The sequence below is a fragment of the Musa acuminata genome, chromosome BXJ3-2 (genome assembly GCF_036884655.1).
Source record: "Musa acuminata AAA Group cultivar baxijiao chromosome BXJ3-2, Cavendish_Baxijiao_AAA, whole genome shotgun sequence".
NCBI lineage: Eukaryota > Viridiplantae > Streptophyta > Magnoliopsida > Zingiberales > Musaceae > Musa > Musa acuminata.
In genome coordinates this window covers 14,070,406-14,083,341 of record NC_088350.1, presented here as the reverse complement: position 1 = coordinate 14,083,341, position 12,936 = coordinate 14,070,406, and the positions used below count along the sequence as shown (strand labels likewise).

At 35.4% G+C, this 12,936-nt stretch overlaps 1 protein-coding gene across 4 annotated transcripts in view; it reads right to left on the bottom strand.

The window, feature by feature from the left end:
* LOC135631715 (THO complex subunit 1-like) overlaps positions 1-9,668 on the bottom strand; it is a 31,126-nt gene extending 21,458 nt beyond the window's left edge. For all 4 annotated transcript variants that reach the window (XM_065139500.1, XM_065139501.1, XM_065139503.1 and 1 more), the window contains exons 1-9: positions 9,430-9,668; positions 7,932-8,015; positions 4,127-4,201; positions 2,933-3,026; positions 2,641-2,786; positions 2,445-2,516; positions 1,241-1,313; positions 1,096-1,161; positions 928-974 (exon numbers count right to left, since the gene is read on the bottom strand). In XM_065139500.1, coding sequence (XP_064995572.1) covers positions 928-974; positions 1,096-1,161; positions 1,241-1,313; positions 2,445-2,516; positions 2,641-2,786; positions 2,933-3,026; positions 4,127-4,201; positions 7,932-8,015; positions 9,430-9,534 — 762 coding nt within the window. In that variant the 5' untranslated portion in view covers positions 9,535-9,668. The remainder of the gene's footprint in view (positions 1-927; positions 975-1,095; positions 1,162-1,240; positions 1,314-2,444; positions 2,517-2,640; positions 2,787-2,932; positions 3,027-4,126; positions 4,202-7,931; positions 8,016-9,429) is intronic.
* Between the last annotated feature and the right edge of the window lie 3,268 nt (positions 9,669-12,936).

The window sequence follows — 12,936 nt, the reverse complement described above, 5'->3', positions numbered from 1 at the left end:
GCATTAAACCTAATATGCTCTCTAATTTTTCGTCTTTTCATACTTGGCAAACTATATGGTTGCTAACATTATTCGCCTTACTGGTTCGTACTAGTGTACCGATCGACCATTACTATGGTATGTACTGAGCCATACTAATGTGCCAACACACGATATGGTGGGGCATACCGACAAACCAGTATGTACCACTAATACCAATCCTCTGTTGGACCAATATGTATCGCTCATACTGAGCGGTTCATCACAGTATAGTGAACCTTGGTTGCTAATATCAATAAAGTCCAAAGAGAAGAAATTGGAAATGCTCATGGAAGCACCCTCATACTAGATATTACTAAAATGCTAATCCAAAGCCAAACAATGTAATGTGCAAAATTCCTAGTCTACACAACGAAACCCTCAATCTTTTATTACGCTTTTACCATATTCATATTATTAGTGGAAACCAACTGCTTGACAACTTTATTCACTTCAAAGAGTTCAAGCAGAATAAAAAGGTTTATGCTACAGTGTTCATCAAAAATTGAATCAAGACATTTAAAAAGGCTGTCAATGAGTCCTTTATTATATTTAATCAGATCTGCATAGAAATTTCCTCCAAGCTTTAGTAACCTATCACTAGAAGCAGCTAAAATAAAATCTTGATTATCCATCAACTCGAGAATAGTTTTAGCACAAACATTCACAAGGTTTCGATAGACTACAAAAGTACCTCTATCGATTTCTTAATATACATGATGTTCCATATTTCACCATGCTTAGCTTTTACTTGATAGATTAGTCTACGTAAGTACTTTTGGATTATCTGGTTCAGATGTCAGTACTAGTATCACAATGTTCAGCAGGTTTAAGCAATAAAAGGCACAAGATGCTAAACTCATGGAGAGGTGAAGCTATGCCCTGAAGAGGGAAAATCGAAAACCTAACCTGTAAACTCCAAAAGGTTTTGTAGAAGTTGAAATCAACAGTAATTCCTGTAACATTAATGTGAAAATTATACCGATAATGAGTCAATTAAATGACATACAAACATGTTTAAGTGAAAAGGAAAAAAAAACAAAAGAAACAGCCAACACTATGTTTCTCTGTGCATACCATCAGGAGAATCTTTCTCATACTTAGTTTCATTTGATGTGTTGAAAACTCCCTTAATATTTACAGCTGTAAAATATTGTTCCAAAAGAAACCATGTCACAAACAAAAAAAGTAAATTAACTGTGGTTGGTATTGGTGAAGGTACCTGAGCGCTCTGATAGTGGGAAAAAATGGGCAAGAAACATAAGAATACGTCCACAGAATACAACATCGTTTGCCTGGAAACTCCAATTATTAGTACATCAATGAGATAATGGTGCAGTAACATTAGATTATAACGAAGAATGCACTGACTTATCATAAACATTCCAAGAAGTCCTGAACCTAATGACTACTTATCAAAGTTTAAGTTATCACATGGTTTGCTTGCATCAGTTGTGGCATGGCATGACATGAATTGTACCATGTCAAACAATGCCATTACTATTATGGCACTCACACAATGATGTGCCAAGGCATGTTATTGGATCTATTTTTTTCATCACCACAAGGAAGTTTCTTGTTGACCAAAGTATCTACAACGAAAAGAAGTCCAACAAGCAAGTATTTTATCAACAAGGAACATTATTTGTCAAACCAAATATGAAATTATACTTCCTTAGAGAAGGAAACATTAAGTTATCCTTTCTTTTCGTTTGTTCAGGGTTTAAAAAAAGGAGAAAGGGATTGTAACCAGGATATCAATTTATGAATGGAGGATTAAATATATTCTTTTTCCCACATTATTTGTGACTGATGTCAGGTCACATCTATTATAATAATATTATTCCATCGTCAACATATGAAATGTGCACTGATGTGAGGCTTTTGACCCTTGATGTTAATCCTTGAACAATAGTGGTTCTAGTCAAGGTTTTTAATAACACATGCTACCGTTCATTATGGATAATATTTACTGGTCCCACAGATGACCAGGGTAAACCGGGTGATATGCATGGTACTGGACCTGTACCAGATTGTACAGGCTCCATACTGCCCAATATACCAGGTACAAGGCTGGTACAGCCTGGTACAGTGTGGTACAGGTTTTATACCAAGTATTTTATTTTTCAGTATTTTTTATTTTTTTAACCACCAATGTATCAAAACTCGGTACACAGGTACGAACTGGTATGCTACCAGTCCGAACTAATTGCTATAGTACCGGTACATAAAATTGTGAACCTCGAGTCCAATATTTATCTTTTTTACTTTTTCTATTATTCAAAATATTTTTTCTTTTTTCTACAATTACAAGTACTAGAAAAAATATATGTTCTTTGCCCTCCACACAACTGTCCTACATCAAGATGGGATCTATGTGCATATAAATACAACATAATAAGAGAAAGATGTTTTATGTCTAAAACCTTTGACAGTCTTCGAAGGAGTTGATTGCACGTTCTGAGCATCACAAGCTTCCCTCTACCAAAAAGCTCTTGCTGCAACAAATTAAACAAGCTGCTTAAACAATAGAGTGACAAATCAAGGATTCTAGTCGGATATGTAATCAGCAAAAACTGACTTTTAAACAAAAACTATAGCTTAAACATCCAAATTACTCACCTTACCCAAGATATCTTGCTTGCTCTCAATGTATCCAAAAATTTCTTTGCAATCCTTGATGGTTGACATCTCAGTCAAATCTTCTAACAGCTGGAATATCATGCCACCTTCAACATGTCCTCTTTCACAGAGATGAAGAACAATATCTACAAGCAGAGGAAAGAAAGGATAGGTCTCATCATATTATAGAAAATTTGCATGTGTGTCCAACATACACATATATACAAAGTACCAAACTTGGTGCAGCATCATTTTGCAAAGCAAAGAATGTTTACTGCAGTTGTCTACCAACCAAGAAAGCGTGGTATTTGTCCATGGATACTTTCTCCTTCATCAATCGTTTGGCCATATTGCATCGTCCTTTCACCTGATTGAACTGCAGATGACTGGAGATGAAGATATAGAATGATGTCATCAACTAATATGAATCCCAAGACAAATCCACGTACCATAACAGCAGAACTTACAACAGTTTTTCCATCAGTCTAATCTATTTGGCAATCCACAGAGAGCGCAATCCCACTTCTTCCCCATATAATACACACTAACATAAAGTACAGGTGGCACATTCTAACTTAAACTCAATACCCGCCTGAATATACCAAAAATAAATAGATTTCAAAAAGGTCCCTTTGGTCACAAACTCAAAATGAAAAACAACGGAGAAGAGTTTTCCCCCAAGACTCCTATTCAATGAAAGTGGTTTGGATTGTATGAAAAAAAAAAAGAAAGAGAACTTCTTTTCTTTACCCCTTTTGATGTCTGAAATGCAAGAAAAAGTCACTTATCGAAAAAGATACCTTGAAAAGAAGGGGAAAAAAATTCAGGAGAAGTTTTCTTTTTTTCCAGCCAGAAAAAAAATTATTTTTTCCTAAAAATTTGGAAAATAGTTTTCCAACCAAACAAGCATCTTAAAGAATCTTTCTGAAAGAAGACATTTTCTTCATGAACTTTTCCATGCACCCAAGCACATATTTAGGTATTTTCATTAATTTTCAGTTGTGAACCAAAGTTCTACTCACCCAAGCTTGCCCCAATGCCAGTCTAGCATCTGCATAGTATGTGTACTGGAGCAGGGTAACATGCCACCCAACATGAACTCATATACAATGATTTACAAATAGGAAGGTTTCTAATTTAAAACCTTATAGGCATGCTACTTACCTGCTTTGCACAAGTTGATGTGCCCAGATGACAATATATGCCTGTTAGAACTTGGTCAGCCATTAGTTTCCCTCACCTAAGCGGTTCATTGGCCAGGAATTATGAATTAAATGGATCAGGAATTGATACATGAGGTACTCGAACAAAGTCAAAAAATCTCTTTTTTTTTCCTTAAATGAAAAGTGTAGAACTTGAACAATCAGCTAAATGCATCCTTTAGCCTAATTGTTTTACATTCAACTAGAATTATGACAGTTATTATTTCAAATGAATTTAAGTTAAATTCAATCAATTGAAACAAGTAAACAAAAAATCAGCTCACCACTAATTCCTGAAGTAATGTCCGAAGTGCATTTTCCAGGGATTGGTTCTCATCTTGGACCAGCACAGTTTGTTTCTGTTGTGAGTTGAAATTACAAATAAATGACTACTTACTCGTGGCTTAATAAGATATAACATAATAACATGCAGCAAATTCTGCAAGCTAATAAGAAAATAAGAAATAACAGAAATAAAGACATCTTAGCATGCTAGTCCAAGTTTGGCATGAATAGGCAGACATAAAATTCCATCTTAGCGACCTGAGAATCTGAGATTAATGTGTCAATATATGCCCTATGATAGAATAGTGCAGGTAACTCTTGGGCATGGGCCGTTACTTAACCATATAAGTAGTGCTCCTCAAATGCCATGGCAATACTACACAGAGCAACTAGACATCCTTGTAGCCCCTTAATTTTTTTTCTAATTCTCTTTTGTTAAACACAAAAAACTTGGGGTTTCCTTTTGGGTTATGAAATAATTTGGTTTATTTGACTTCAAGACCATTAATTTTATCTACAATATAAGGTATTTTGATTTATAAGCTCTCATGTACAGAACAAAATACAAAAGATCTAGGCTCACATGTATATAAAGTGATGTTAAGGGATATGTTAAGATTAATTCATAGCATCCTCTAGGACAGATCTAATTTACATGTTTTGCCACATACAACAACTGAAAAATGTAGAAAGTCTACATAAGCCAAAAGGTTGAATATAATGTGTACATGTACATGCCAGGTTCCTGCACTTGACCCATAGTTTCCCATCCACAAAGCAGTGTTTTCAAAAGGCGCTCGCCTAGACGCTCTAGTGAGGTGGCGCAAGGCTTAAGTGTCTTGCACGACCTCCAAGCGATGCGATTCATTGAAGCGTCGCCTTGTCACGGACTTAGCTGGTTTTGCCTAAGTCATGTGATACCCTTGCGTGTCCAACCGCAAAGGGTCAATCTCTCCGAAACTTCTTATGGTCCCTTAAGGAACTGCAAAAGAAAAGACAGGTTAGAGAAAGCGTTTTACTCGGGATCCCACAAGCAACCATCTCTACAAACACTTAATAGACAATGGAAATTACAAACATAGACTTCACAAGCTTTGAACAGTCGCACAACAAAAGGTCCAAGGTGTTTTGCAGTAGTGTCATGTGGGCACTTGTAGGGCTTTTGGCCGCGGCAAACCACCTTGAATCCTTTGTCGCGCGACCGTTCAAAACTTACTAAGTCTATGTTTGTAATTTACATTGTCTATCAAGTGTTTCTTGAAATGGTTGCTTGTTGGATCCCAAGTTAAACGCTTTCTCTAATTCATCTTCTCTTTTGCAGGTCCTTAAGGGACCATAAGAGGTTTTGGGAAGGCTGACCATTTGCGGACAGACACATAAAGGTGTCGTACGACTTAGGCAAAACCAACTAAGTCCGTGACAACCTGGGTGCTCGCTTGAGCCCAATTGTCGAGCGCCTCGGGTGAGCACCTAAGTGAAAGTGGCGTAGCACAAGAAATTGGAAGAGAGAGGGTCTAGGACAAAAGGAGGGCACTAACCTGAAGGCGAATATAACAAAATCGATCAGTGCTTGGCCGCGGAGAATTCAGTGGGAGGGCAAAAAATGTGATCTCATTAGAAGGCAAAGAGCTAGGGATTTGAAGGTGGGATGGGAGGGCAGAAGTGATCTCGTTGGAAGAAAAGATAAGATTTTAAAGGCGGCGGATGGGAGGGTAGAAGACTAGCTAGAAGACTTAGCACACTAAGTAGCAATAGTGGTAATTAGTGCGCTGTGAAAAGCAATAAGTAGTGCACTAAGTAGCAATAAGTAGCACACTAAGTATTAAATCGCAATAAATAGCACTCTTGCTCTAATTTCATTGCGTCAAGATGCCAAATGACTCGTTCGTTTCTAGATTTGGGTCAGAAGTCACCTTATCAAATGAGATTGAGCTTAAATTATGAGTCAACTTAGGCATAGCGGTCAAAGAATTACATCCCATAATATATATTTCAAGTCAACTATGTGATTTGAATTTGATGTGGCAATTTTATTTTTATGATCATATTTATTAATTATAATATATATTTTTTATTTTAATATTTTGAAGCGCCTCGTTTCGCTTGGGCAAGCGCCTAGCGCCCCGGGCGTTTTGAGACCTTAGCACCTGGCGTTTTTTAAAACACTACCACAAAGGGAGTGAGCATGCTACAACTAGTGACACATCCTACACTGGTCACTGTCAAAGATGAAATCCTGCAAAACCTAGCTAAGATTAAATTTTCATCCTAGTTCACTCTTTGGCAACAATAAAGTAGGATCTAAATCTCCCCTTCTAGACTCACTCAAATCCTTCCCTACATGGACTACACCAACACAAGAAATTTGAGACCCCAATTCCCTAACACATAAGCAGCATCCAATACTGTCCATGTCCATACATAGAGATTGATCTTGTTACCATGACTCTAGCACATAATTCTGAAATCCTCAGTATGTGGTGCATTCAATTATCGAAGGGAGATAAACAGTCAAAATCTAAATCCTAGGTCCACTCTATTCTTGGTTGTCATAGAGATGATTATAAATCCACCCCTTGTAGACACCACAATTTGCCTCTTCATAGGTCAAAGTCAAAGCATGAAACTGGTCTCTCGCACATAAATTGCCAGTCAGTGTTTAATGGTTAAATTGCAAGTCAGGGTTTCAAGTTAGCCCAAGTGAATATAGAGACATCAGAGTGGAGATATCAGGGTGATTGTCACTAAAAATCCCTCAAGCACTTTCAATCAGAACAAAAAAGAAACACACATGATTCTCAAATCCTCGACAATTTTTCTTGTCGACCATGGGTTAGCATCAGTTTCTTCTTTGTAACTCCACGTAAACATAGCTAGATTATATAGACCCCTAATCTAGACACACAATTGATAATATTGCCAAAATAACAGAATCTCTAGATCATACATGGGAATAGCAAGTGCTACACATCCTTGTCGCATATAAAAAATGTTACCATATTCAGCCAACCATTTGTTAAGACATGACACAAACCAGCATATGAACACCAACATATGATGGGCATATCGATATCACAGTTTCAAATACTTATCACTCAGAGAATGGCATGTGTTTAACAGTTTGTAATTTTCAATTATGCATTTAAATTTTTAGCGATCAGGCCTAGTTCAACATCAATTTCACTTTTTACGTTGCCGAAATCAAGAAACAGACTACAATTTTGTCTTTTTTTTGTTAAGCAAAAATCAAGCTTTGTGAAGACAGCAACGAAATGGGGGGTTGTTTTATCAATCTCCACCTCTTACAGTATAGGATCACATAACGTATACTGGCCCTTGAGGTGTCATTGCACATTATCAAGCATTTTCTAGTTAGCAATTAGAAATGTACTTCAATGACAAAATTCTTTCAAATGCCTATCTTATTGGCAAATAAAGAAATACAAAGCAACAGAAAAAAAAGTAAAAAGTACTGCATCTACCATCACAAATAAAAGTAACAGACATTTATAGAAATATTTGCTAGTCATATCAGGAAGCTATCTCAAATAGAGGTAAAAATAAGGCTGACTGAATATTGGCTATGCAATATAAGTTACTGAATGGACCATTATTGTTAAACTTTTATACACACATTTACTTTGTATATTTAATGGTACTTAGTAACTACAAATGCAGTTTAGTGGCAAAAATTCTGTCACATTCCTGGCTTATTGGCAAATAAATAAATACAGAGTAACAAAATAAGCATAAGTATTGCATCTTCCATCACAAATAAAGGTGCTACAATTTAATTTTATCTACCTGAGGCTTTATAGCTTCTTGGACTGCTTGAAGAGCAAAATTTTCAGGAAGGTCACCTTTCAGCAATAATTTTCTAAATACTTCCTGTTAGAACAAATATGTGACTTTAACCATAAACACATTCGCACAAAATGCACTATTCTTCTATAGAAAAGGCAGCAATTAATACTTAGAAAAACAATATAGGAAAATTATACTACAACAACAACGAGCAGAAATATGACAAGTACAACAATATGAGTAATGATACTTGACAAAAAGAATGCCATCAAAAATTTAAACCAATCACAATGTATAGCTATTTTCATAACGGAACTGAATCAGAATTATCACTTGTAGGGTCTACTAAAGTAAGTATTTGATAGTTTTAGTAGTGGTGCATTGGAAAAAAAATGAAAACTTAAAACTGACAAGCTCAGAAAATTTTATCAACTTTTTGACACTATTAAAGTGACAATTTACCATGCCTCCAACTCATTGCAGAATCGTTGCACTCTCCTCCAAATATGAGATTCAAAAAAATTATTTAGAGTAATTTCTTCCAGTTTTGGGAGAATACCTCCTTTACTGCCATGTGATTGATAAAAGCCCACTTAAAATGGCACATATTCCATCTAGTTAATACAAAAGTTACCTCCTCGCTTTGTCTGGAGCAATCATCCTTTTATCTCAATTGAGTCAATTGTAAATTCCTGTACATCCCTTAGTATCCATCGCACCATATTCTTAGGTTTCAAAAGCTCATCATTATTTCAATACGCATTTTCACAATAACTTTCAGCAAATACCCCACAGTTCTTGATTGTAATTTAGGTTAAGACCGTCACAAGCATGCTGCTCAAACTAAGTGCTCAACCTAGAGAGCCTCTTAAAGTGATCGACTTGACTAAATTACAACAGGTAGAAATGAGTCTTTGTCAATTTGTTGCCCCACAAGGGAGGGTAAACAACCGAGATGACTTCTCCAAGTGAAGTAATAGAGTTCCTTCAAACACCCACCATCCTCGAGTAACAGTAAAAGTCCCGGGAAACAAACTTAGAATACCACAATCTAATTTTACCCAATTAAAAACTTACAACAGACTCCCCCGAACGGCCATCAACCAGCCACCTTTTTCTTTGTCAAGAACCTATACAATCTGGAAAAGTTGTATATGTTTCTGTGACAGTTTCTTTTATTCTGTCTAAAATCAAATAATATCCAATGGCAGAACTTTCTTTCCTGCAGGAATCCCATCAACCCTCCCTCCACTGTTTCTTGATTCTATTCATCTGCAAGCACCTACCTTGATTCATTCAAGAAAAAAATAAAAAAATAAACCTGATTCACTGACCGCTTCGACGTGGAACCAAGATTCATTTCCCAAAAACTTAACGATCGTCTTCACCGAACCCTAAGTATCTCCCGTAAATCATCGATACAAAGGCATCGCTACAGCAAAAAGAAACCACGAGAGTCGAGAGACGGAGGGCAAGGAAAGAGTTCGAGCTCGCTTACAATGACTCGGTCCCGATCGGCGTGGCTGGAGAAGGGCACGGGACCGCGTTCCTTGACGTTCTGGTGGAGAAGGATGCGGAGGCCCGACGGAGCTTCCGCCGCCATGAGGAAGCGTCCGCAGCTGCGCTTCACCCCCCGCTTCTCGCGGTCACTTCGGGTAACTTGTTGGTTCTCCCTCCCTCTCTGTCTCTCTCTATCTATCTATCTATCACTGCCGACGGAGGTGAACTTGCCCTCGGCTCCAAAGAGGCGGACGAGTACTTCAAGCTGGAAACTTTGGCCCGTTACGAACTGGGTCTCCTAGTTTGGATCACTTGAGCCGGCCATATCGCGAACCGGGTTTACATTGCCTGCCCGATTATGCCAACATAATGAGAGCCCATTCAATGATTCCAACATAATTAGCCACTTTGTACACAAACTCACGTACCTAAATAACTTTCAAGTTTTACTCATTTTGATCCCTTTTTTGTTTTATAAAAAAATAATAATAACTTTCGAGTTTTACTAATTTTGATCCCTTTTTCTATTTTATAAAAAAATAATAACTTTCGAGATTTACTAATTTTGATCCCTTTTTTGTTTTATAAAAAAATAATAACTTTCGAGTTTTACTAATTTTGATCCTTTTTTGTTTTAAATAATAATAATAATAATAATAATAATAATAATAATAATAATAATAATAATAATAATAATAATAATAATAACTTTCGAGTTTTCAAGAAGCTGTCTACGATAGCCAGCAGCTAGCCAAAATTCCAACAACTCTTTAGCCTTTTTAACTAATGACCCAAGAACTCTTTCGCCTTCGAGAAGCTGATTACCAAAGCACCTAAAATTTTATTCAACTCATCGAATCGAACAAATAGAAGATTTACCTAAACTATCATCATGTGCATGAAACTCTTTTAAAGTTCACTAATCGTGCAGAATGATTCAATGAGACCAAACAAATACAAGATACAAAACTAAGCTTTTAACCATAGAGATTTTTGTTTAAAGTATTTTTGGATGTGTAATTACATTCATACTATTTGATAGATTAGGATTCTTAATTCAGATAGAAAACTAAGTTTTTTGTGAATTAGAATTTATTGTTATAAGTACTCAATATTACTCAACATATCTCAATATTTTGATGAATGCGAGAGGCTTAATAGGAACACTCGGAGGTTTTCTTTAATGGATATAGAGCGAGTTAAGAAAAGAGTTTCATGTTTAGATAAAAGAGTACAGAGATATTCATTGTATTTGATTTTTCTCATATAGTAAAAAATTAGGTTTTCTCCTTAGATACAGACAATCAGTATTGAATCATATTAGTTTTCTATTGATTTTTTGGTATATTATCTTTGAATTTTTTTTTATTTTAAAATCTTTTCTCTCATAATTATCATAACTAAATCGAAGAGCGATCTGGCCAAGCCTCAGGTCACTAGTTGAACCAATGGATTAATTAATTGGACTATATGTTTAATGATAGGGAGACGTTTAGGGTAAACACTTTCGATATTTTTAGGGTTTTCTTAGTGGATCCACATATAGGTTTCTAACTTGAGTCCGAGTTTGTTCAAGAGAAATATTCATTGTATTCAGTTTTTCTCATATAATAAAAAAATTGATTTTATTTCAGAGGTAATGATTATTGAACCACATAAAGTTTCTAATGATTTTTTGGTATATTCTTGGATCTCTGAAATTTTCGTTTTGGTTTCAAGACCTCTCTAATAGTTATCATAACTTAATCGGGGAGCAATCCGATCGAGCCTTGGGTCATTGGTTGAACTAGTGGATCAATTGGTCAGACCACATATTTAATTCAAAAATATTAAATATTATAGAAATTATATATAGTAAAAAATTAAAATATTAAAATTAATTAAAAAATAAATTATATTATTAATGATAAAAATGATAATATCAACCATCATAAAGTGTCCTTATTAGACATAAGCATCTAATGTGTCCAATACTTCCTTCATGGATATAAGTATTCTAAATGCTCGAGACAATCCCTTCATAAACATAAACATATAATACATCTCATACGTTTCTCGCAAACATAAGCAACCTAATCACTCGATGCATCATTTATTAACATAATCATCTGAAGTATTTGATATGTCCTTCACGGGAATAAGTATCTCAAGTGTTTAATGTGTCCTTCGTGGACATAAGCATATAAAACATTCGTTGCGTCTTACTAGACATAAGCATCTACGTGTTCAATACTTCCTTCATGGATATAAGTATTCTAAATGCTTGAGATGTCCCCACATAGACATAAACATCTAAAGCATCCGATATGTTCCTCACAAATATAAGCATCCCAAGCACTCGATGCATCATTCGTTAACATAATTATTTAAAGCATTTGATATGTCCTTCGCGGGCATAGCATCCCAAATGCTTAATGTATCCTTCATGGATATAAGCATCTAAAGCATTCGTTGCGTCTTCATAGATACAAGCATCTAACACATTCAATACACCCTCCATGAATTGTTGAATCTCATATTTTGATGATGAAATCAATTGATGAGTTTGTGATCTAATCTGTGTTTTTGAGTGACACAAGATTAGCTTCGATCAAGGAGAGGTAAATTGATTAAAGCACGAAGAATCATATTGGGCCGGAGTGAACATGTTAGAAGATTGGACGTCGGGTTGGATGATTGGTCGATGTGTCGGTAGAAGACTCGTGCCGTAAATTCAGATATCGGACCAAAGGAGCAGACATTGCACTAAGGAGATCGGAGTTGTAGAGGTCAACATGCCGATTGGGCAAAAGACTGCAAAAGAGGATGATGTGCCGAAGGATCGAATGAGTGTCGGATGAACCAATGCAATGCCGGACAAAGGATTCATGTTTTATAATCATATGCCTAAGATCGAAACAGTTTAGGGGGCTAATTGAGTTAGTTATTGGTGTAATCATGCAATTTAGGGGATCATGCATTTCTTTTTTATCTAATTTTGAAAATGATAATGGCAATTACATGCTTTATGAAAATACAACAAAATATTAGATTTAAATTTAATGATTAATTTTATATATGTTTTTGTTAAAAAAAAATTAATGTGTATCTAAATTGATGATTTCTGACTTTGATTGAAAATGCTCAATGAAATCATGATGTTTTAATGACATAATGATGTAAGATGTAATGAAAATATTAAAATTTTGATACCATGATGATTTTATACTATGCATGCGATTTTGAAGTTATGCATGATGATTTTTATGATTCATGACTTATTGATCTTTGTTGCAATGAAAGTTGTTTTTTCGGTTTTATATAAGATGGATGGTTTTCAAAAAGTGATTAATGAATCTATTTATATTATTTTTAATGAATCTCTTTAAAAGTGATTTTGATAATTTGACGATTTAAAATTGAATAAGGAATAGTTTGGTTTCATTTGAAGAGAATTAGGCATGCTAAATCTTCCAAATGTATGAGTTCCTTTTTCGAATTTCTCGATTCTTCATAACTTCAATTT